The 26,172-nt window shown below is 41.1% G+C and overlaps 2 protein-coding genes and 1 long non-coding RNA gene across 4 annotated transcripts in view; all 3 read right to left on the reverse strand.

The window, feature by feature from the left end:
* Positions 1–26,172, reverse strand: part of LOC143715695 (uncharacterized) — a 127,658-nt gene that overhangs the window by 8,510 nt on the left and 92,976 nt on the right. The gene's annotated exons all lie outside the window — the stretch shown is intronic.
* Positions 11,029–13,383, reverse strand: LOC143713391 (uncharacterized). 2 transcript variants are annotated; one of them, XM_077204845.1, is made up of 5 exons: positions 12,196–13,383; positions 11,978–12,040; positions 11,684–11,752; positions 11,464–11,499; positions 11,029–11,184 (listed from the first exon to the last, which is right to left on the reverse strand). In XM_077204845.1, the coding sequence occupies exons 1-5, from the start codon at positions 12,226–12,228 to the stop codon at positions 11,059–11,061; spliced, it is 327 nt and encodes a 108-aa protein (XP_077060960.1). In that variant the 5' UTR covers positions 12,229–13,383; the 3' UTR covers positions 11,029–11,058. The 2 variants fall into 2 exon arrangements, 1 of the variants encoding a protein (XP_077060960.1); XR_013195100.1 differs by lacking the exons at positions 11,684–11,752; positions 12,196–13,383 and having other exon boundaries at positions 11,075–11,184; positions 11,978–12,092.
* On the reverse strand, positions 16,957–24,684 carry LOC143715650 (uncharacterized). Its single transcript, XM_077207427.1, has 2 exons — positions 21,243–24,684; positions 16,957–17,954 (listed from the first exon to the last, which is right to left on the reverse strand). Exons 1-2 carry the CDS (start codon positions 22,332–22,334, stop codon positions 17,952–17,954), a joined length of 1,095 nt encoding a protein of 364 aa, XP_077063542.1. The 5' UTR covers positions 22,335–24,684; the 3' UTR covers positions 16,957–17,951.

Consider the following 26,172-nt stretch of genomic DNA (forward strand, 5'->3'; position numbering starts at 1 on the left):
GAGGTTATAGAGTGTGTTTGAAAACACAACATGCCTTTGACAGTGTAATGTGAGAGCTGCAATTCTCAGACATGACATCACAGAAATGGAATGTGCTTCACATGTGCCATCAGCAGGCCACTCTTAATATTCATCTCCTCTTTCTGTAAGGGGCACAGAGTGCCAAACCCCTTTGATTATGCTAATTCATAACTGCAATAATGAACTGAGCGACTCAAACACCTACGACCGAGTTCTATGTAGAACTTTAAAGGGTATTGTCCGGCGCTTCATACAGAACCCTTTAGGGGTTTACATTAGAGGATCATCTTATGGATTTAGTTTTAATTTATGATTTAGTTTTAATGCATTTTTAATTTGAATTAAATGTTATGAATCAAACAGCTCGGAAACATACTTTATAACTAGAAACAAATCTAAATAACCCATTAAACATTTAACCTTTTTTGACAGAGTGTGGTATTGAGGGAGGAAATAGTCACTGACTCGCAGAGAGCCCCTGAAGGCATGTCGTGAAGGCACTTGTGATGAGTTTCAGACTGCATTATTTTTACATTCATATGCATGACTGACAGCACTCAAGCACATCTTCTTACGTAAGACATGCATATGTGCATACGTGCATATCCGGTGAAACATTAAACTATAAATGTTCTACCCTATAATGGGTCCCAAAAAGTTTGAGAATGCCTGCTCTAAAGTGACACCAATGTTCAGTATTGTAAGCAATGAACTCAAACTAGTCACAAAAGAAAAAGTGTGCATTCTTATGATTGTTACGGTATTCTGCAGGCAGTGCAAAATGACAAACTTTGGGTTGTTTTTCATTGAGTTGATCAGCGAGTCTTTGTTTTTACCTAATTTTCTGGCCGTTCTTGAATGAAATCTGTAATTTTCTTAGTGATAGATGCTATTTACACTAAGTACAAATAGTGATAGCCGCTTTTTATACTAAGTTTAAATTCCATTTACATGGCAATAGATTCCATTTACAACAAGTGAGAATAGCAGTGTTTTCTTTGCAATAAGTGTTAGTAGATGCTACTTTTACTTATTATAAATAGTGGCAGAGACTATTTGCACCTCAGTGTTGTTGTATTAAACGGTATGAAATAATAAAAGAGTGTAAATTATTATATTTAATAAAATTATTAAATGGATTTCATCTTACTGGGACAATAAAGCCCTCCTTAAACCAAACCCCTAACCCTTACTGATAAACATTTAAACAAACTGATAAACAAAGACCCTTTATTTCCAATTTTCGTTTTTTTTTCTGATCTGATATTTGATGGTAAAAGGGAGTAGAGCGAGTTCAGCAAAAGGCTGTTGACAACCAGATGTATCTGTACCTAGTGTAAATAGCCTATAACGTCATCAAATTCAAAACTGAGTGTCTGTGATGCCCAGTCAGCAATGCTAGAAATGAATGCTTTAGCGTAAGTTCTGCCAGGAAGACTCAATCGTTAAGTCACTTATTACCTTCACACCTAACCAATCGTGTTCTAATACTTGCAGTATAAAAGATCGGTACTTACACATGTCTGAGTTCGCAGATGCTGACACAAACAATTACTTCCATCCTACCCACAATCACCAGGATGGTCCCTTTCCCCTCCACCCTCCCCACCACCACCAGGATGGTCCCTTCCCATAGCTCCCCGGGGGGTTGGCTGCACCCCTGCCTTCGTCTTCAGGCAGGAAATGCAGATTCCGCTACCCTCGGATTGCGCGCTACGGTCGGGGCCTACGCCAAAGAACTTTATAAATATTTGCTTGCTGGGCTGTTAATAAATATATGCTTTTGTTACATCATTTTATCTCCCGAGTCTTTCTGGTAGAACTGATGTGCGTTCGCACACGAGGCGTTCAATCACTTGGATTTTTTTCCCCACTCAAAGCAACGGAAACAACTTAATTAAATACTTGTCATTTATAGTTAATTCTTCTTAATTTTTTTTAATAAAACAAGTAATAAAACAATTCTAATTTTATGACCCCTGGGCTGTAATCACATTACCACATACCAATATTCTGATTATTTGTCCAATGCGTTTATTCTTATATCATATTGCCTTTACTGCATGACTACACCAAAGATTAAGAAGAAAATAACAGTGATGTTGTGTGTTCTCTGCCTTCAAGCTAAATCGAGTTCGACACCCCTGATTTAGTGCATTCATCTTTATTGGGCGGCAGACAGAACCGCTATAAACGAGACACACTGGCTCGGCTACAGACATTCATTAATTCTGGAATGCTGACAGATCCAACGTCCCAGTTGTTTGCAATTGTCTGTTCATGTCCTCTTCAGTACAGAAAGAAAAGAGAACTTTAAAGTGCGGGATAGACAAAAAAATCTCACTAAAACTCATAAGGGATCAATAAGAAGTCAGGCTCATGGTTTGTCTCTCTTGTTCTCCTACCTCATCCTTCCTTACTGGCGGTTACAGTGGCCTGCTTTCCACCTCTGACCACAGACAGGCCCCGGGGTTCCTGTTTACTTGTGCCTGACATGAAAGGCTATAGCTAGCAGGCCTGACACACACACACACAGAGAGTTCACACTCCAACTGCCTGCGAGCTGAAGCCTTTGCTAAACAACTGTGTAATTGGACTCAGTGTCGGTGCATAACAAAAAGCACTGCGATCAGCCATTTCATATAAACATGAGATTCATCATCAGAGGAACATCCTGCACACTTCCTGTTTTTAAACAAACAAACTGGCTACTGAAGAGAAAATTTGTTGTCCCTTGTTAGTTGTGATGCAATAGAAAAATTCTCCTTTTTTTCAGATTTTGCATCTGGTTTTCCTAAAGCCAAATGGCCCAGCTCCCATCGCTGACTAGAGTCGGCCAATTCAAACATTCTTTACAAATATGCACATACCGCTACTTCCCCCTCTGATTGGTAATAACAAAAACTAATGACACAAGCTAAACAGTCCACCAGAATGACTAGACCTATATGTTCATGCATATGCTTATACAGACAGTCAAAAGAAAAAAATATTGCACGATTTAGGAAAGGTTTGTTAAAAAATGGTGAATTATAAAAGTGCTTATAGAGCAAATTTTTCATCAGTATTAGTTCTGGAAGTTTTCTTTCAATTCATTTTTACCATAGCAATTTTAGAAGAGTCTATGTTAAAGGGGTTATTAATAACCAAACCAATCAACTATAAGCTTAAATAACAACATTACAACATTTGATTTGAAGCAAAAGCATTTAAAAAACTGACAAAAAGACAAAGATATAAGACTGTCTACCAAACGGCTTTAACTCTTTCCCATTATTTATGACACAACGCTTCCCCACCATTCATGAGTTTTTCCAGCTTTCCATGTTTTTACTGTTATACGGTAGGGGGTGCTGTTACGAATCTTCTGAAAAAGTATAGGATCTTCGGATCCAAAAACAAGCCAATAATGGCCGTTTCAGAATACACGCATTTAACATTCACATACAATTGTCACATATCGCCCCCTGGTGGCAGTTCCACGGAACTTTGAAATTGGTTGTGAAGCAATCGTTAACCTCAGCTTATTCACCATGGAAAAATTAATGATTTTAATGAATAAAATCAATGACCCTCAATACATCTAAATAAAAACATAGTATTTTTTAGAGCTAATCAACATAAATATTTATTTAATAATTATAAAATAATTATTTCTCCGATAATTATTCATATCCACCATTTTACAGAAATAGCCTTTACAGAATAATGTTAAGGTGTTAAAATATTGGTAAAACTTCGTGCTCAGTTTTGATTAGAATACCTCACATCCGTTCGGCCGGTCGCATACGGTCTAAATATTTCAAACCATCCGAAGCTCAAATCAGATCAGAAATTTACGCATATGATCGGAAGTCCACGCAGCTCCTGTAGGCTACTGTCTATTGGAAATAAATGACTTCCGGTCCAACGGCTGCCTTTTGTCGTGTGCAGTGGAAAGTGGAAAGACGGCTTGAACCCGGCATAAGATGATCTGCGTAAACCAGAAGGAGTGGATAGTAGACTGTGGATTACGTACAGTAAAGCTAATGTGATCATCAAACATTCAACAGCATGTAAATCCAAACTGCCTAACGTTGACAAATGAGATGTCAAACCCACAAATAGGCAGTGTTGGGGAAAGTTACTTTTAAAAGTAATGCATTACAATATTGCTTTATCCCCTAAAAAAGTATCTAACTGCATTACTACTTTTGCATTACTTTTTCTCAACTGGGCTGGGCTTGATTGTTTGTTTGTTTTTTTATTAACAAAACAAGTTAAAGCTGCAGTAGGGAGTTTTGAGAAAATGTTGACTTAGCCTGAAAATTTGAACAAGCACAACTTACAGGTCCAACCCCCTTGCTCTCTGCTACGCTACAGCCCTCCCTCCACAGCTCCTCCCCCACAGCGGAGCCTGCCGTGAACGCGCAGGCTAGTAAGCAGGACCACCGATGACAGCGGATTATAAACAGTTATGGAACATTCACTAATAGGGACGAAACATCAACAATATGCTTTACATTGACTATGGCCTGCCCATACTTTGACTACAAACTTGGTCCCCAAATCATTATGTATTTTGCAATACATGTAACTTTATAAGGTTGCACTCTTTCTATAAGTTATAGCTACTAAGATAACGTTAAAGGATTAGTTCACTTTAAAAAAAACTGTTGCTGATAATTTACTCACCCCAATGTCATCCAAGATGTCCATGTATTTCTTTCTTCAGTCGAAAAGAAATTAAGTTTTTTGATTAAAACATTCCAGGCTTTTTCTCCATATAATGGACTTCAATAGGACACAAACGTTTCGAGGACCAAATGACAGTTTCAGCGCAGCTTCAAAGGGTTTTAAACGATACCAGACTATGAATAAGGGTCTTATCTAGTGAAACGATCGGTCATTTCAAAAATAAATAAAAAACTTTAAGTTTTATAAGCACAAATGCTCGCCTTGCTCTTTTCTGTGATGCACGTTCGTGATCCTGTTCGAACTCGTTCATCCAAATGAACAAATCTTTTTTCGAGTCATTCGTTCATTGAATGAAACGAAATGACTCCAAAAAAGACTCGTTCAAAATGAACAAATCTTTTTTCGAGTCATTTCGTTCGTTGAATGAACGAAATGACTCGAAAAAAGATCCGTTCATTTGGATGAACGAGTTTGAACAGGAGAGTAACGAACGACGGTACGAGCGTGATTGACACTGCTAAGACATTCCTCCTGGCTCTGATTGGTTGTTTCTGACCGGGAGCGGTGTATTTCTGCAAATGGCAATAGGACCACAGGGAGGAGCCAGAGGAGCTTGATTTTTTTCACAGATTATCTGTCTCATATTCTACTTTCAGGACATAATGAGAGTTTTAACAAATATTTGTTTACAAAAGCTACCTACTGGAGCTTTAATGTAAAGGCCCTTTCACACTGTGGCGAGGGGGGCGTGGTCTCGCTAAGTCTGTAGCGAGAGACGAGTCAGCGAGCTGTGCGGTTAGTAAGTAGGTCAAGTGCATATGATGAACACCTGTGTCTGATTGCAGTGATTGGCGTGGAGACCGCATATAAGCTGCCAGGAATGAGAGAGCGGCGAGAGAGAAGGGCTTGGGACTCGCACGCGACCCACAGCAGCAGATACCAGCAGAGTTTATACACGGAGTGGAAAGAGTTTTTGACTGAATGGACTGACTTATTTATGAAACGGGAAGAGTGGTCGTTTGACTGAACCTTGAGAGCTGGAGACATACAGCGAGAGCTGGTACAGCGGGCAGAGTGTTTCTTATAAATGTGCTGTAGTGGTACACTACGGTGAAGGCGCACGAGTGCACCTTTTTGTTCTTTTATATTTCTGAATAAAGTGCGAGTCCCAAGTTCGCCGACCCTGTCTTCTTCTTCCTTCACCCACACACACTAAGACTGACTACACTGGTGCCGAAACCCGGGAAGGAGAAGACCGCCGCCGCCAATCACTGCAATCAGACACAGGTGTTCATCATCTGCACTTGACCTACTTACTCACCGCACAGCTCGCTGACTCTCGCTACGGACTTCGCGAGACCACGCCCCCCTCGCCACACACACCAAAAGTAAAAGTGCGCTATTATGCATCTGACAGAGTACAGAATCTCTGGATCAAAACAGACGAAAAAACAGAAACAAGTAATGAAAGCATTTATTATGAACGTTGTAGTATTATTTTTTAGAAGCTATTTTTTCGTCTTTTTCTTCAAAATGTTGCCTTTATGAAACTTACCCACATTCAAGTGTTGATAAAAAAAGAATCCAAGAAACTACATAAAAATTTTTGTTTTGTTTTTAACCAGAGACTCTGGTTCTTTCCTTTGATATAGCCTATTGCATGTTCAGATATCAGTCAAAGTAGAATACGAATATCTTCCAGGAAATGTTGAGATGGACTTCTCGATGGTACTTGTTGTGATGAGTGAGAATGGATGATAGGATGGATGATAGTAGGAGTGGTCGGAATCTAGGACAGGAAGGAACAGGATGATGATCACTAACAGGGTTTTCAGAAATTCGGAGGAGTCTTACGTATCTTGGACGAGATCAGACAATGAATGAACCCAAAGTGATAAGATAAAATAAAAATTCTGCATCAAAATTTATAGACAAGTAGTTTGTTTAGGCATGGTTTGTAAGGAATTACAAACCTGCGCACATATATTCAAACGCACATAACTATAGGATCAATTCTTAATGCGCATGTGAACGCCATCAGCATCTATCCCAGGTTCACGTTTAAAGTCTGTTTAGAGAGAACGGTGTCGTCTTAGCGGCCCCTAATTTAATAACAAATGATCATTTAGACGGAAGAGAATCAATCAAAACTAACTTTAGCTGGAAAAAACATTTTTCAAGAGCCACTATAAAACCAAACCAATCTCTGTTACCTTAAATTATATTTTTATCTCTGTAAAGCTGCTTTGAAACAATCTAAATTGTTAAAAGCGCTATATAAATGAGGATGACTTGACTGACTTGACATGAAGGGATGTGGGGGCATATATGTGACGGAGGTGATGACCGAGTGCAGGTATGGTGAATTAGTATTATGGAGATAATGAGCGAATGGGGGGTGTCGGGTGATCAGGCGTTGATGGTGTGACAGGTGTTACAGATGACTCTGTGTCGTCGTACTACTCTCTGCAGATGGACGTGTGTTGAGTTCCATAACCTCTCACTCGCTTCAAACCAGGTGCTGACCGCTGGGACCTCTGACGGCTCTCTTGACCAGGGGAATAGAGGAGGTTGGTACCCACTGAAATAGTACTAGACCGGTGGGGACCTGTGCATACTAGGCCCATGGGAGGAAGCGGCTCCAGCTTTCTTGGTTCTGGTGGCAGCAAGTTCGCAGATATCTCCCGATCTCTTGCATCTTGCATCTCTTGCACCTCTGTCGGATACTATGTCTTCTGGAAGACCAAAATGGAAGAATACATGTTGAAATAGATTATTGGCTGTTTCGAAGGCAGTGGGGAGACCTTTCAATGGGATAAGCTTGAATGCTTTGGAGAAACGGTCTACCACAACTAGGATGCAGGTATGAGATTCCAAAGAAGGGAGATCGGTCATGAAGTCTATACCTAGATGGGACCATGGACGACGAGAAAGGGCAGTGGTTTGAGCTTTCCTTCAGGGAGCTGTCGTGGAGTATTGGTGGTGGCACAAATTGAGCATCCACGAACGTAGCGGGAGACATCCTGCACGATGGTGGGCCACCAGAACCGATTACGAAGGAGTGAGAGGGTTCGGTGGCTGCCTGGATGTTTAGAGCCCGGGGAGGTGTGAAGTGTGTCCATGAGGGACAGGTGTAGAGAAGATGGAACATATACCCGTCCCTCAGGGCCTCCCGGTGGAGCTGGCTCGGAACGGGTGCCTTCTCGGATACGATCGTCTAGGGCCCATTCAATGGGACTGACAACTATGGCTGGAGGGAGAATGGGTTCAGGAGGTGACACGATGGGTTCTGGTGCATGAAGACGGGAGAGTGTGTAAGCTTTCAGATTCTTATCTCCGGGACGATAAGTCAAACGGAAATTGAAACGGGTGAAGAAGAGAGCCCATCAGGCTTGGCGAGTATTCAGACGTTTGGCTTCACAAAGGTACTCGAGATTATGATGATCCGTGATGACCTCGACTTGATGGTCACAACGGGATGGAAGATGATGAACAGGATGATGATCGCTAATAGGTTTTTCAAAAATTCTGAAGAGTCTTATGTATCTCGGACGAGACCAGACAATGAATGAAGGAACGTGAGGGCATATATGTGATGGAGGTGATGAGCGGGTGCAGGTGTGGTGAATTAGTATTCTGGAGATAAAGAGCGAACGGGCGGAGTCGGGTGATCGGGCGCTGATGGTGTGGCAGGTGTTACAGATGACTTTGTGACATTAATAAAGTGAGATTATATACAAAGTATATTTTTGTAATTTAACATTTAGTTATAGCAGGTTTGAGTAATATTCTGAGTTTGCATTTCAATGTTTTTGTTTATTTTGGGGAATACTGAATCTCAGTGGCGGGCCGTGCATTTTAAAACCTAAGCCTTCAGGGAATTAATAACTTTTAATAGCGTGGCAGAGCACAGACTCTCTATAATTGTTGTGAAATTGCTGTTTTTATTTTGCATCGGCAGTTTTAGGGTTAATGCGGTGAGTTCGGAAAAGGCAGACAGAGAGAAACGAGCGAGTGAGTTCGGCGTGTGCGTTAGTGTAAGCTACGGAGGTCCTTACGTTCCGATTATTAGTTCAGAAACGGAGCCTCCCTTGTCTTGTCCTTCAAGGGTTGCAATAGTCCCTTGTCAGACGTTACAATAGTTTGAATGTTTGAAAAAAAACATTAGATCATAAATTTACAGGAAAAATGAAGAAGAAAATTCTATTCACCACGGAAAAAACGGGGCAAAAAAAGCATTATACTCACCAAAACTACTGATTATGTTTTACACAAAATCTAATGTCTTTCCTCAAAAAGACTTCAATTACTCAGGTGTACAGGTTATCTGTGCGTTTCAGTCCCAACAACCTTTTCTATCGCCATCGAATAGAACAGATCGAATAGAGTTCCGTGACTCTGTGTTAAGCTGGATAAGGCTGAATAAGGGATTTGTTCCGGTAGTATTGAACCTGCTGGGGGTCGAGGAGGGAAAGAAACATTAATTTGTGGGTTGAAAAACTATTAAATCTACAGGAATGTATTTTAGTTTATGCAGCTCGCTACAGATGCGGTTAGCTAACTCAGCCTCTGACTACCAGTAATAGTACGCACTCTGACCACCCAATCAAAGGACGTGAAAATGCTGACGTTATTATAATGTGATGCCCCGGTGCAGTCAAATCGAAATCTGAATGGCTGATTAAATCTGACTGGCTGATTAAATCTGACTGATTATCTGATTGGTTAAAGCAACGGTTTCATTTCCATTCATTTTAAGCTACAGGCGCCCGCACTTTCGATTCTGAAGGCCTCAAGGCAGATTTATTTTACCCTTGCAACACATGATGGCTGAAATATAATTGGATAAAAGCGCTAAAATAAATATGCAATACTGGAAGCAGCGCAACCAAGAGAAAAGCTGTGAGATTAAGAGAATGGACTATTGGGAATAATTTAATACTCATTCATGGAAAAAAAAATATTAAAGTGCAAGTCAGTGATTTGGATAGTGTTTAGGCCAGCAGAGAAGGCCTTGCTGGCCCTGACGGCCCACCACTGCTGAATCTGTTTTTGTGCAAGTGAGACCCACATGGAAAAAACCTATATAAACATATATGTTTTAATATAGGTTTTGATATAGGATTTTAATATGTGTGACATATATAAAATTGGCCGTTTTCCTATATTATATGCACATATATGTACATATATGTGTACATATATGTACCTATATAGGTGCATATATGTACCTATATAGGTGCATATATGCAGCTATATGTTACCTATATATTAGTATTATTATTAAAATCCATAGCTACTAGGCACCATAAATAATAGCCCAAGATGTAAAAATTTTAATTATTTATTTACATAAGAACAATCAAATATTACAAGAACAAAAATAAGACAAAAAAATTAACAGAAAAAACCCCAATTTATCTTGTTGATCTTCTCAGCTCTGTGAGCTTCGAATTGATAGATGTGCCTATCTGTCCTCGGCTGGCTGCCGGCCACTTCTTCAATGTAGCATCTAGAGAAGACAAAAATAATAAGACAGTATAATAATAATAATATAGTGCTTCATCAGGAACCCAAAGTGCTTACAGTACAGCTGCGATTGGACACATATTTTGGATAAAGGGCTGATCATAATAAAAAATGCGTCATGTAAACACGTCAATTGGAAGATTCTGATTGGATTCTGCTAAATCTGAAAGAAATTCTGATTGGAAACATCACCCCCCCTTTTTTCTAGCGGCATCGTTCTTTCATATGCACGTCCGTCATGGGGACTGCATTGTTAACAGTCACACGGTCAATCATGTGCATCCAAGGCAGAGAAAATTCATGGATAGGAAAAATTCAGAAATGTGGCTTTAGAAAAGGAAAGGTAGGATCAAGAAATGAGCAAGCAATGAATTAGTATTATAGGTTACAAGCAGATACAGTAACAATAATGGGTGCCCTATCTAATACAGTCTCCATTGATACCTAATAAACATTGATACAAGTAGGCTATGGTTAAAGTAGTGAACTTATAAAGTCTTAAAAGTTTTGTTTTCCCTTCTCAACGCATTATGCATTTACTCACCAATAATGGCTGCCTTTTTAATTTGGTCAAGGGCGACCAGCTGCTCCCCATCCCCTCTGGTTGGCTTTCCACCTTAAAGTAATATTTCAAAATTATTATGAAAGGGGGGTAAAATGAAGGTGGTGAAAACAAGAGATTATTTTTTATATACACATCACTTTTATTTGAGGTGCAAGGAAATACAAAAATGGCAAGTAAAAAAGCAATGGTATGCCCACACACAAACATAATTTATTCCACAGAATATGACTGACTTGTTTTTTTTTTTTTTGCAAGGACAGAAGAGATTAGGAACATTTGCTTTTTAGCAAAGTCTCCAAATCAAAAGGTGCCCAGCAGCAGATTCCACACCATGGCAGTAGCAGAGGTGGCAAGGCCTGGCAAAACACCCCAGAGCCCTTTATAACTTCAATCTGAAAAATAATTTCACATCACAATATTAATTTATTGGCAACTTTTAGAAAGGTTTTTATGTTTCATATTGATTCTTATTTTTAGCTTCCCAATAGTGAATAATAATAATAATATAATAATAGAGAGGAGGAGGTTGGATGGAGAGTAGGGAGGAGAAAAGACAGTGGGTGGAGAAGAGCGAAGGGGTGCAGGAGGAAAGGATGATTGTCTCGTATAACACTAATTGGCTCCTACAAACACACAGTTTATACCCATCCTTACTAAATAATGTTACTCACCTGTGTTTTCGCTGATGTCTCAGCTGTTGCTGCAGTCTTGTTAGAGAAGAAAAACATTGTTAAACTCAACAATTGTAAAACTTCAACAATTTTATGCATATGGGGCAAGTAAATTACATATTACCACTAACTATCCCAACATAGAAATCCCTATAGCTCAGTTGGAGCCTTAAGTAAAATAAGTACAGAAAAATCTGAGGTATAAAAGGGTTACACACACCTGTGGTGTCTCTCGAAAGCACTCAGTCACCATGGGACTCTTTAAATGGCTCGGTCTCCTCTCTGGAGTCTTAGAGAAGAAAGAAACTTAGTAAAACTCCACAACAATTTTTATTCATCCAAGCAAGCCACTATAGATTCTTATTTACAGGGGGGGCTTGGAAAACATCAAACATGTCAATAAATTAAAGTTACATGCAAAAGTAATCAGCCAAACATCATAAAAATCCATATAGCTCTGTTTGAGTAACAAGTAAACTAAATAAATAAATACAAATGCAAGGGGGTTACTCACCGGTTGCACTTCTCCAAAAGTCGAGAAGGGGGAATCTAGATCCTCCACAGGACTCCTTCCAGTCTTGTTCATAGAAGAAAAATATAGTTATTCTCTTCAATAAATTAAAGTGCAAATACATCAAATAATTAACACTATCAATCAGCCCAACATCACAAGTCTCTACAGATCTGCTTGAGAAACTATTTTAAAAAGCAATGAAAAACAGAGGAACTTACCTTTTGAGCAATAATGGCGAGGTCACTTTTCATTTGAGGGATTTCTAGAAAGAGGTTATATATAAAAAAAAACAATTACAATCACTAAATCAAAATAGCACCCAGCAACTATAACGTTACTCTTCGAAAGACATTTCCTGCAGCTGTGAACGCAAGCTACAACCCTCGCTCCATACCTGTCAAGTTTTGGATTTGAAAATAAGGGAAATTTTCCGACGCCCACCGCGAGCAGTCCCACCACCCCAAACCAAGCTCCAGTCAAGTTATCCCTTACATTTTAAGACAAGTGTTATAGCTTAAATGAAAACACAAAAGGGTATATATGAAGAGCATTTATTTTAAAGGCTTATTTGCATATTTTCTGTTCATTTAACATTGCTTGTCTCATTTACATTTTATTTTCATTCCACACATTCTTTTAATTTCATATTGCTTTTCTTTTACAGCTTTTCTTTACATGTCACATAACTTTTATTTACTCTTTTAGTGAGTTGTTGTTCAAATTTGTTGCAGACTTTGCATTCTTTAACCTGTTAGGCTGCAACCCCACTTTTGAAAAATCCTCAGAAATGGCATACCCAAACTGAAACAGATAGCCTACAGTTCATAAACACTTTGCACTAAAATCACAAGTATGATCTCATTTGAAAGCTGACACCTGGCAGTTTATTGTAAATGTAGAATTAATTATTGTCATAATGAAAAAATAGTTATTAATAGCTACAAAGTTTTGTAAAGTTATTAGAAATGTATTTTGTATGAAACATCTTCAAAGTTTCTGAGAATACAATAGTGGTCAAATACTGAAACTTGAGTGTTATATCTTAATGATGTATAGTTTGTCAAGGTAATAACATTAAATCTGATAGTAACTTTGAACTATTTAAACAAACAAAAAAACGCTTCAGTGTGTCGGCGCACTGGCAACGGTTAACAGGTTTTAAGATGCTAAAGTCGCAGTTACAAAACGCGTGACTGTCCCCTACCCTGCTCCTCTTCAGAAAATAAATTCGCTGTCCCATTGATCGCGGTATTTACATGAGCGTTTTGGTTTTGTGGCAGGAGTGCCTTCCGTCTCTGTCGTAGCGTCCACCATCCGTCTCCGATTTTTTCTTTTTTCCCCCCGCGTTGTCACTCATCATCTGACCTCACACACTAACCTCGCGACAACTGCCACCTACAGTACCCACAGTACCTGTAGTATAGCAGCTACTGCAGTTATCGCGTGGCTAGTGACAGAGCTCAGATTGGGGATGGTTTTTTTTTATCCGCCCGGGCCATTATTATTTTTTAATAGCGCAGGTTAAAATACGGGAGACTTACGGGAGACTTACGGGAAAATACTAATACGGGAGGACGGCGGGAAAGAAGGGTTAAATACGCCGGGACTTTCCCGGCCAAAACGGGATACTTGACAGGTAGCTGCTATGCCTCGCTCCAAAAGCGCATTCATAAGGCTCTGCAGAGGAAACCTGTTTGTGAACGCAATTAAAACATATATATATTTCTCCCAAATTCAAATTCCCCAGGTTTTTTTCTAGAGCCGATTGCCTTCTTGAGCGGTTGAAGGCAGAGAAGTGTGTGTACTCATGAACTGTAGTCTCTAGGCCATGACTTTTGTGAACCCTCTACGAATTCCTCCAGAAAGAGACAAATAAATATAATTCTAATTTGAATCTTATCAACGGCTATATGAGCACCCACACTACCAGCTAACAACATAGCATTTATTTTGCCAAACCCGTGTTAAACTTTCAGCCCATACAATTTCTAAGTTTATACTAATCTGCCACCGCAATATCCATCTCCAGAAAAAAACCCTGCTAATAAATATTAAAATTAGGAATACTTACGATTGATGATAAGTCGGACATAGCAGATCTCCAACGCTCCATCGCCATTTTCACTCCCAGCCGATATCTTTCGGCGCGAATCGTCAAACGTCAGGCGGGTGACGTCATGACTCATCAACTACGCGGCGCTGTAGCAGCCATGGTAGCAGCAGAGTGGAGTTTTTTTTTTTTAAATTACAGAGTTTGATATCAAGTTCTTGACACATTTCTTTTGCACATTTTCACATTTGATAAGTATAACTTGAAACAACAATAATTTGGACAAAAAGAAAAGAAAAGAAAAGAAATGAAAAGAAAAGATAAATGGCATCGCAAAAATATTAAATTCATTTAGCAGAGATACAGATCTTTGGGCTTTTCAATTTTTTAAAAACTTTACAGACTAAAATACATGCTTGTCTTCAAATTCATTAACCACAGTGAAATGCTCAGATAGATGGGATGATGATGATGATTACTTGAATGTATGTTCTATGTTCTTTTTTTTGTTGTTGCTACATTTAGACTGTAATGACCTTTCAGCCATATTCATCTAGAAACTGCATTAAGACAATACATAAAACATTGCATTTTGCATTGCATTTGGTGGATGTCACGGTGAATGTGTGGATGTGTAGGCCTATGAGCTGTAATGTGAATCTGGAAGTGACCTGAAATTGGAAAAAGGGCTTGATTGACAAAATAAAAAAACGACAAACCATTTTTTTATTTCCTTCTTTTCCACTATCTTCATACAAGAAAGAATTGACCTTGTAAATGGCTTTCCCATAGCTTTCCATCTCCTCTCACTTAATTCCCATAATTAAATGCCATAACATGCCAATTACATGTGATACCAATTTCACATGTTTGCACATACAGTTCTTGCATAATTTCTTTTTTTAGTTAGTTCTTATTGCCTTGATAATAGAAAATATGAGCTAGGCATCATGTATGACAGTTGCCAAAGTGAGGTATGAGCTAAAAAATGACCAGATCCTGCTATGAGCTAGGAGACATGTATGCACATATAGGGCTTATATGTGGATATAAAGAAGCAATACAGGAGACCTATATGGCCTGTATATGCACATATATGCACCTCAGTTTTGCCTATATGTGCCATATATACGCACATATGCAGCATATATATTAGCATATATGTGCATATATGCTGTATATATGTAGCATATATGTGCATATAAACTGCATATAGGTTTCATATATGCGCATATATCCCCATATAGTTTCTTTCCATGTAAATGTATGTTCATATTTAGTCTAGAACTACAATAACCATCATGTTTACACAGCGCACACAACACCTCAGCACTTTACTCCTGATTTTTTTAAATATGAGGATGCCAAGAGAGGCGTCAATAAATGGTAAAATAAAGTAAATTGCGTTTTACTAACTTGAAAAAAGTAACTTTATATTTTGTTATTTGATGACAGAGATGGGGGACTCGAGTCACATGACTTGACTCGAGTCAGACTCGAGTCGCAAATTTAAGGACTTGAGACTTGCTTGACTAAATTAAGAAAATGACTCGACTTGACTTTGACTTGAGATCCAATGACTTGAGACTTGACTTGACTTGAACTGTATGACTCGAGAATGACTTGATATACATTTATCATCGCAACATCAATTGATGAACAAAATGAAAGCAACGGAACCATTGACGCCAGTCATCAGATTCTGCGAGATTGTGTGACACTGCACAAGCCCAGAAAAAACATACATCGCTGTGAGCGCGCTAAATACAAAAATATCTCCCAGCATCGTTTCTTTTTGGATATAAACACTAGAAATTGACTATATTCATACATGAAGATTTGCTGTACGAATAATAACTGGCAAGGGATATCGGACGACCATCACAACCTCGAACAGTCGAACTTCATTCACCACGTTTAAAAGTAAGCTATGGCTTGTTTAACCTGTTTGTTATGGTTAATTTGACTATCTTTAAATCGAGAATATTGGTCAAAACAGCATGCCTCTTTATACACAATTATGTTTTCAAATGTAGCTTAATGTTGTCAATATTCAAATGATAATTAAAGATGTCATATGTTTTGTATAACATTTGCCACATTTCTTTTTAAATCATGCTTTAAAGCCAAATATGTCGTTCTTTCCAATGACAAAAAAACAACATAGAAAACTGTTAATGTTTTGTCGTGTTTTATTTTTCTCTTAAAGCAGGGTTAGATGTTATCAGGGGTTACATCTATTAGATGTTATCAAAATGCCAGCAGAATTAATATTGCACCCAAAATTCAAAATGTGGTGGGAAAAAATGCCCTAGTATGAGTTATTTTCATAATTATAACATATGATATTTTAAAAATATTTCCAGAATATTGACGCAATTGCAAATGTGATAATGATTTTATAAAACAGTTCAGTAAACAAAGAGTGAATATTGTGATGTGACATTTAGACATAGCCTAATATTCCAAATATGTTCTGTTTTTGCTCGATTTCTCCAATGACAATAGTTCCAAACAAGCCACAGAAAGAGTTATGCGTATTTGTGATTCAGTGACCTAGTTGCTTAGTTCCAGAACGAATCTGCCGTTTTGAACATAAGTTAAATGAATGCTTCTATGACTCGTACATTAATACGGTAATTTGGCGCCACCTATTGGCGGTTTAACTTCATAATTAAAAATATATAACTTGTATTAAGGGGATGCCAGAATGCCTTTGGTCGCATAGGAATTATACTTGAATTGTGAATTGTTTAATACCTTTTAAAGGTCTTCTGCAATGTTTGAGGCATATTTATTTTTTCATGCTTTAATGTTGGCCTAATTTCAGTTACATTTAGATTTTTATTGTAGTAACCACTCAGCTATATGTGGAAATGCATATATTAAAAAAAAAATGCAAATAAAACCATAGTCCACAACTTCTGTAGTTTTAACGTATTTTAATATATAAATTCAGTGAAATCGTCAAACGTTTGTATGACTTGCCAGTGACTTGTGACCCAAGCTACGACTTGACTTGACTTGCTTGACATAAGGCAGTGACTTGACTTGACTTGACTTGCCTTTATAAAAAATTTACTTGGACTTGCTTGAGACTCGAAGGTTAAGACTTGAGACTTGCTTGTGACTTGCACATGTGTGACTTACTCCCACCTCTGTTTGATGATGATATTTTGTTGTGAATTTAAAAGTAATGTGTTACTTTACTAGTTACTTGAAAAAAGTAATGTGATTATGCAACTCTCATTAGTTGTAATGTGTTTCCCCCAACAATGCTAAGAGGTATACGACTGTGCAAGCTTTGGGGGTCTTGATGGACTCAATCTACTCGATCTGTATGTTTTGATAATTTTTCTGAATCCAATCTGGACAAAGTCTTTTTGACATGAAAACGAGAAATTCTTCTTCTCATTCAAGTGTTGTTCTGTATGTTTAAAAGCAGACTCTCTGTTCTTTCTTTTTATAAATTGAATGTTTACTTATTCATAAAACAAAATATTCTGGGGGCCATTACATTTTGTGAACATGATGAAAAAATGCTGGCACTGGCTGACAACTTTTTCAGAAAATGCTGCAAGAAAGAGTTTATGAGGGAAAGTACTACTATCCCTTAAAAAAAGCATTGCAAACGACAATCAAATTAAAAACTATTGTGAAATATAAAACTATTTGTAGCAGTCTCCATGGTTCTGGGAAGGAAGAGGACAGGGTCGGCTTGTGGAGACTGTGGGGTTTTATTGGAACAACGTAAAATAAACAAAACAAAAGTCGCGCACACAGCGCTGTATACTCAAAACTCAGTCCACTAGTGTTTGGCAATCACTCAATGTGTTCCCCGAGCTCTCTGCCGGTCTCTCTCCCACCGTCTGCAGCTTGTCACGCGACCACACACACAGATCTCCGCCGGTCTCTCCACACCAATCACTGAAACAAGACACAGGTGTACGTTATTTGCACTTGACCCACTTACGCCGCACCTGTCTCCCAATCCTCTCTCCTGTCACAGGCCCCGCTAGACCACGCCCCCCTTGCCACATACCCCCACCGCCCGACTCAGGCCGGGGAGCCATCCGGCCTGCAGCCTCCCCCCCCCCCCTCCTCCTGGAGAGGAAGTCAGCCACAGCCATCTGTGCACCCGGCCTGTGGACCACCTGGAACTTAAAAGGCTGTAAGGCCAGATACCAGCGGGTGATCCGCGCGTTGGTATCCTTCATGCGGTGGAGCCATTGGAGGGGCGCGTGGTCCGAACAGAGAGTGAATTCCCGCCCCAGGAGATAATAGCGGAGGGTGAGGACGGCCCATCTGATGGCAAGACATTCTTTCTCAATGGTGCTGTACTTAGTCTCTCTCTTTGAGAGCTTACGACTAATGTACAGCACCGGCCGCTCCTCACCCTCTATCTCCTGGGACAGGACTGCTCCCAGCCCCCTGTCCGATGCGTCTGTCTGCAACAAGAAAGGGAGAGAGAAATTGGGAGAATGTAATAGTGGGCCGCCACACAGAGCAGCTTTTACCTGGGTGAAGGCCTGCTGACACTGCTCCGTCCACTGGACCGGGTCTGGTGCTTCCTTTTTAGTGAGATCAGTCAGCGGGCTGGCGAGGTCCGAATGCTTAGGCACAAACCTTCTATAATATCCCGCCAGCCCCAGGAACTGTCTCACCTCCTTTTTGGTCTTGGGCCTCGGGCAAGTTGCAACCGCTGCGGTCTTGTCAATTTGCAACCGCACCTGCCCGTGACCCAAGTGGAAGCCCAGATACCTGACCTCTACTCGCCCAACTGCACATTTCTTCGGGTTGGCCGTGAGTCCAGCCAGTCTCAGCGCTCTCAGGACAGCTCACACATGCTCCATATGCCGCTGCCAGTCATTACTGTATATGACGATGTCGTCCAAGTAGGCAGCGGCATACGCTGAGACGCTGAAAGGCGGCTGGAGCCCCGAACAACCCGAACGGAAGTGTAACAAATGGGTGTAACCCGAACGGCGTGGTAAAGGCTGTTTTTTCTTTAGATAAAGGTGTTAAGGGGATCTGCCAGTATCCTTTCGTTAAGTCCAGTGTCGAATAAAAGCGAGCAGTGCCCAGCCGATCAAGCAGTTCGTCAATCCGCGGCATTGGATAGGCGTCGAACTTCGACACAGCGTTAACCTTGCGGTAATCCACACAGAATCGAACAGAGCCGTCGGTTTCAGGCACTAAAACTATCGGGCTCGCCCAGTTACTGTGGGATTCTTCTATTACCCCCATTTCAAGCATCGCCTCTAATTCAGACTGAACCACTTTCTTTTTGTGTTCAGGTAACCTATACGGCCGGCTGCGAACGACCACGCCCGGCTCGGTCTCAACGTGGTGCTGAATAAGATTAGTTCGACCGGGTAGGGGCGAGAACACGTCGGCAAAGTCTGTCTGCAACCTAACTACGTCAGCAAGCTGGGACGGTGAAAGATGATCTCCCCCCGGGGCCAGGGCGAGGGATTGCTGTTTAACATTCGCCTCTGGTCCGAGATCCTCTTCCGCACTAATCACCGTCGCCAGCATCACTGACTCCGCCTCATTCCATTTTTTAAGGAGGTTGAGGTGATAAATTTGACGTGCCCCGCACCTATCCGTTCGAAGTACCTCATAATTGAGATCGCCCACTCGCTGTGTGACCTCAAAGGGTCCTTGCCACTTTGCAAGTAATTTAGAACTTGACATAGGAAGTAATACAAGGACTTTATCTCCCGGTGAAAATTCTCTAAGTCGGGTTCCCCTGTTGTACAACTGGGTCTGTCTGCCCTGAGCCTGTAACAAATTCTCCATTGAGAGCCGCCCCAAAGTGTGGAGTTTTATTCTCAGGTCCAGGACATACTGGATTTCGTTACGACTCTCCGAATGTCCTTCCTCCCAAGTCTCCTTTAGGACGTCCAGCACCCCGCGAGGCTGTCGTCCGTAAAGGAGCTCGAAGGGGGAAAACCCTGTGGAGGCTTGCGGGACCGTGCGCACAGCAAACAACAGGGGTTCCAACCACCTATCCCAATTTTTGGCGTCTTCGTGAACGAATTTACGAATCATGGTCTTTAACGTGCGATTAAATCGTTCGACCAGTCCGTCTGTTTGTGGGTGATAGACGCTGGTACGAATCAACTTAACGCCCAACAACTCGTAAAGTTCGCGTAAAGTACGTGACATGAACGCCGTGCCCTGGTAAGTGAGGATCTCTTTCGGTATCCCCACTCGGGAGATTAAACGAAACAGTGCATCCGCAACACTCTTAGCTGAGATGGTGCGGAGAGCCACTGCCTCGGGATATCGGGTTGCATAGTCCACTATCACTAATGCAAACCGATGTCCTCGTGCGGAACGTTCTAATGGCCCGATGAGGTCCATCGCAATTCTTCCGAAGGGGACCTGCATTAAGGGAAGTGGGCGCAATGGCGCTTTTGGGGAGGCCGGCGGATTCACCAGCTGACATTCACGACAAGACGCGCACCACCTGCGTACGTTCTCGTGAATGCCCGGCCAAAAGAAACGGGCCATGAGACGATTCAGTGTCGATATCTGTCCCAAATGTCCTGCCATGGGATTAGAATGAGCCGCCTGGAAAAGCATTTCCCGACGGCTTTTTGGTACCAATAATTGGGTTGTAATCTGCTTTGACTGAGTGTCTTGTATCACTCGATACAACCTATCTTTCATAATCGCAAAATAAGGATAGGTGAGTGGACGGTCGGTTTGGAGAGGCTGACCGTCGATGGTACGGACCTGTTCAAATGCGTGTTTAAGAGACTCATCTTGAGACTGCTCCAGGGGAAAATCATCACGATCCGAGAGAAACTGTCTCTCGATTACGCTCGGTTCCCCTGAAACTAGTCCCGAGGGTCCCGGTTCCGTCTCTCCCAACCGCACCGACGGCTCACTACCCTGCGTTTCCGTTCCACAAGAGGCATCCACACATAAGCCCCTGATTAACTCGCTAAAAGCTGGCCAATTCGTTCCCAAAATCAGTGGATGCCTGAGGTGCGGGTTAACTGCGACCTCCACCCTATGCTTTTGTCCCCTGAATTGAATCACAGCTGACATTAAGGGATAATTCACCACATCCCCGTGCACACACCTTACCCGAACCATGCGGCCCATATCCAATGCCTCGGGTTGAATCAGGCTTTGGTGGATCGAGGTTTGGTTACAGCCTGAATCCACCAGATCCTGATAGGTACCCCCCTTAATACTCACAGGTATTTGGTACCGGCCATCCTGATCGTGGGCAGCCTGCTGGACATCTGGGACCCGGATCATTGTCCCTATATCCATCATGGGACATCTATCAATGAAATGATCCGGGTCCCCACCACGCCAGCAGGCCGGCCCAGGCCTCCCCGCCGCCCTGGTGGCGGGAAGTGGGCCAAAGGATTGGCGTGGAGAGAGCATGGAACCCGGAGGAGACGATTCCGCTCCGGCGGAGGTGACGCCCCGGGGCGGCCCGCGGGGCGGGGTCCACCGCCACCCCAATTCTGCCCCGGGGTGGCCCTCTGAACGGACCCGGCGGACGACTCCTAGGGAGTGGGACAGGTCGCTGTGGGGGGGAAGAGGGGGACGAAACTGAAAAAGAAGAGGAGAGAGACACATTAGGGAGGGTATCGCCGACCCTGGAGCACGCCACCAGCTGATCCTCCGCCAGAGGATCTTCGGGAGTCGAGCGATGAACTGCTCCAGTACCACACGATCGATGATCTTCTCAACGTCGCTTCCCTCGGCCAGCAGCCACTTGCGGCAGGAGTCCCGGAACTGTTGGGCCATCACGAAGGGCCGGCCATTGTCGCCAAGATCCAGCGACCGAAACCTCTGGCGATGTTGCTCTGGGCTCCGGCCGACCCGCTGGAGGATGGCCCTTTTGAGATCGTCGAAAATCAGGAGGTTCTGGACCGGCAGCTGTTGGGCAGCCGCCTGCGCCTCTCCAGACAGCAGCGGGATGAGGCGCACCGGCCAATGCTCCTTTGGCCACCCACCTGCCTCTGCTGCTTTTTCAAAAAGGTCCAGGAAGACCTCTGGATCATCCTGGGACCCCATCTTAGTCATGGCCAGGTGGGGGCACTCGGCCGGTGGCGGCGTGGATGCGGTCTGAACCTCCCGATCCATCCAGCTCCGGAACCTCTCGCGGTCCTCTTGCTGGCCCTGGACGAGGAGCTCGAACCGACGTTCCAGGTCGCTCCTCATACCCACGAGGGCCTGATGATGTTCGTGGTGGAGGGCCGCGAGGGACGTTATAACCTCCGCAAGTGGGGATGGTGATGTCGACGAAGTCGGTTGGCTGGCGGCGGCTTCCATCTCCCTTCCCGGGTTTCGGCACCAGTGTAGCAGTCTCAAGGGTTCTGGGAAGGAAGAGGACAGGGTCGGCTTGCGGAGACTGTGGGTCTTTATTGGAACAACGTAAAATAAACAAAACAAAAGTCGCGCACACAGCGCTAGTGTTTGTCCACTAGTGTTTGGCAATCACTCAATGTGTTCCCGAGCTCTCTGCCGGTCTCTCTCCCACCGTCTGCAGCTTGTCACGCGACCACACACACAGATCTCCGCCGGTCTCTCCACACCAATCACTGAAACACGACACAGGTGTACGTTATTTGCACTTGACCCACTTACGCCGCACCTGTCTCCCAATCCTCTCTCCTGTCACAGGCCCCGCTAGACCACGCCCCCCTTGCCACACTATTCATTTAAATTTGTTGACTATATCTATAGAAGCAATACATTTTAGAATTATTGCAAAATATGCATTTATACATACAAATATTTAAATGAGAGTGGGCGGAGCTAACGAGTTTTTTGTTGTTGTGTTTTATTAAGTTTTTATGCGGCAGTCATCCGTTAGGGGCTTTCGTTTTGTGTTTGCTTATTTTATGATTTTAAAGTTACGTTTTAACGTCCGCTGGTTCCCGCCTCCTTCTTCCCTCATCACTTACCTTGTACATACATAAAAAAATAAGTTTGATTAATGTGGACTGATGGCTTCAACAAAAGTCATTGATTAACAACCTCAAAGCTCAGTATGCCTATCTTTAACGATAATTGTAACAAATCAATTCCACCATGGGGAGAATAAATGGAATTTTCACTTTCAGAACCAGACTGTTACACTTTAAAAACACTGATCATCTTAACCGGTGCACAGCTCTCTTGACCTGATGGCAGCGGGCCACAGAGCACAGGACAGCGGTGTTTTCCGAATTATGTGATGCTGAAGGAATGTGCCCTCTGACCCAGATCTGCCTGTATAAAGGGATGTGGAGTGGCCCGGAGAAGAAAGCCCAGTGTTTAGAACCCCTGCAGTCCATCCCCACTCTTCTCGAACACCACTTTTTTAGTCCACCCTGTGTTAACACCCCCCTTTCAGCTCGCACAGACGCTGTCTTTCTCTTCCTCTGCCCCTGCAGCTGCAGCTTCCTTTATGTAATCACCTCAGAGAATCACTGCCACTGCGCGAGGCCTTTATTGTCCGGCAGTGGAGAGGGCCGCCCCAAATAGTTGCAGTCCTTGGACGAGTAGTCTGCTGTTAGAGTAAGTGTGGATGGAAAATAGACAGTGGAGACCACACTTGAATACTTGAATACTAATGACGGATGAACAGGTGCACCTTCTCACACACACAAACACACACACACACACACACACACACACAGGTCAGTGAGTACAACGGAAAGAAAAAACAGCAGAATAACTTGAAGCATCATCAGTTTTCATCAGCAGTGATGTGAAGCTTACTGTTTTAAATGTGCAGATTTTTAAAATACTATACAGGGCATGAAATGTTCCTTAAATTAAATACTAAAACGAATCATGAACTTTTATGAGTTAAAGTTGTGTTCTTTTGCAGCCTCACATGAGGCAAAAATATTATCAGCATTAAAGATGAGAAAAAAGATTACACAAAAATTACACATTTACTGAAACCTTACAACACTTAAAATCCCTCATATGAGATCCTCCCTTAAGAAAAAGTATACTTCAAGTTTATTTTATGAAGTATCCTTAAGTAAAGTTCAAGAATATTTTTAAGTATACTTTATGTAGCAAGTACACTAATAACATAAATTACAAAGTGATATTTTATAAACATCACTTTTGCACCCTCAGTTAATGTTGAACAAAAAAACTATGATAATGCTATTGAATCAACATTACACTATGATTGATTCTGCATCACTGATGCTGAATCAATATTGAAATTAACAAAAATAACCAATGGTAATATTGTTGAATCAACGTTACACTATGATGTTGAATCTAAATCACTGCTGTTGAATTAACACTGAAATTAACAAAAATAATCTTTGGTAATATGTTTGATCAATGTGATGTTGATTCTAAATTAAAAAAAATTGAAACACTGGAAATACAACTGAAAAGGAATGTCAAACAATGTTGCCATCTGAAGTTGAAACAACATTAACATTTCAACTACACTTCAATGGACAAACAAATTCCTGACCATTTAAAAATTTGGCGAAAACCTTTTAAAATATAAATAACGCCTTTCCAGCAGTTGAGTCAATTTATTTTATTCAATCAATCAATGACAAAAATATATTAAAAGATTATTCTTTTTTAAAAAAAAAGGGGAGAAATAGGACAAAAGCATTTCAACCTTTAAAAATAAAATTGGCTTCAGAAGTCTGATGTCTGAAGTCAGACTACTGCCTCTTTTCCTTTGGGTTCTCTGAAATCTGAAAAAAGCAAGCATCAGGGGCCAGTTGTTCAAAACATTTAATCTGGATCAAAATGATCTGGATTTGGAAATTCCATTGTTTCCTATTCAGGATCAGGTAATCCGTCTTACTTTTATGCCGGTTTTTCAAAGCAACATTGGACTGGGTCACCCTGATCCAGATACACAGTTTTCAAGATTACCAAATCCGGATTACTAGTGCTCTAAATGGGACAACATATCCTTTAGCTATGTAAAGAACAGGTAGAAGAGCCAATATGGAGTCACTGTAAATGCTTCTTATTTTGAGACAAAACACAAAAATAACAAAAACATCCACTTCCATTCGTAAATTTCTTTTATGAGCCCTCATCTGAGCCACAACAGATAAAAAAAATAAAATACATTGTGGATATTTTGAAAATGTCGTAAAAAAAATTTTTTGAATGAGGGACTGACTGGACGTATAGTAGACTGGACGTATAGTATGCGATTGCTAGAAATTATTTTTGACAGGCTCATCTCTGATGATTGTTTCTTTGAAATTAATATACGTCGATGAATGACAGAAAAATTGAATTATATTATTTTTGTTTGTTATTGAAATCTGTTTGGGGGATTATTTCATGGGGACAAGATCATTTTTATTTTTACTTTACTTTACTGGGTAGCTTTATTGGTAGCCTATGTCTACTTTATCTACTTTATCACTGTTACAACGGTTACACAAGTCAAGTGCAAAATATATATAAAAGTATATATACACTAAATGATACAAAAGTATTATTTGACCAATTTAAAAGTTTTACTACATTTTCTTCTTGGAATCCACCTTGAAATTCTACCCCCTGTTGGGATCAGGATAATACTGTTTTTTTGGATCAAAGTTATCCAAATCATACTGACAAGTTTTGAACAACACAAACTGAAGGTTTGATCCAGATTAAAATTAGGATTGGATTCCATGATCTAATCTGATGTCAGACTCATTCTTTCCCTTTTGAACAACCCATTTTCGAGATTTGATCCAATCCGATAACCAAAATCCGATCAGTTTACCTTTGAACAACTGGCCCGATGTTACTCAAGAACGGGTCAATTCAGTTGTCATAGATGCAGTCACATTCAAGAATGTTAATATACAAAACACAATACGATTACATTTTTTTTTAAGTTGCTGAACACAAAATCTAATCTATAATACTATATTCTGACTACGATTATAGTATCGTTAAATTCTGTTTATTTAATTTATTTTTCTAAAATCTATGCTTCAATATCCAAAGAAAGCACTATGGCATGGGTGTTGATTTTATCTCCGGCCCTAATTAAACACACCTGAGGCAGCTAATCAAGGTCATTAGGATCAATGAAAACTTCCAGGCAGGTGCTGGAGCTAAACTCTTCATGAAGAGGAACAAACACCTCTGAGATATAGCCATTAATTACATCTCAGTTCAT

This window comes from Siphateles boraxobius, unplaced genomic scaffold (genome assembly GCF_051911475.1).
Source record: "Siphateles boraxobius isolate OS27281-9 unplaced genomic scaffold, OSU_SipBor_1 12, whole genome shotgun sequence".
In the NCBI taxonomy this organism is placed as follows: Eukaryota; Metazoa; Chordata; class Actinopteri; order Cypriniformes; family Leuciscidae; genus Siphateles; species Siphateles boraxobius.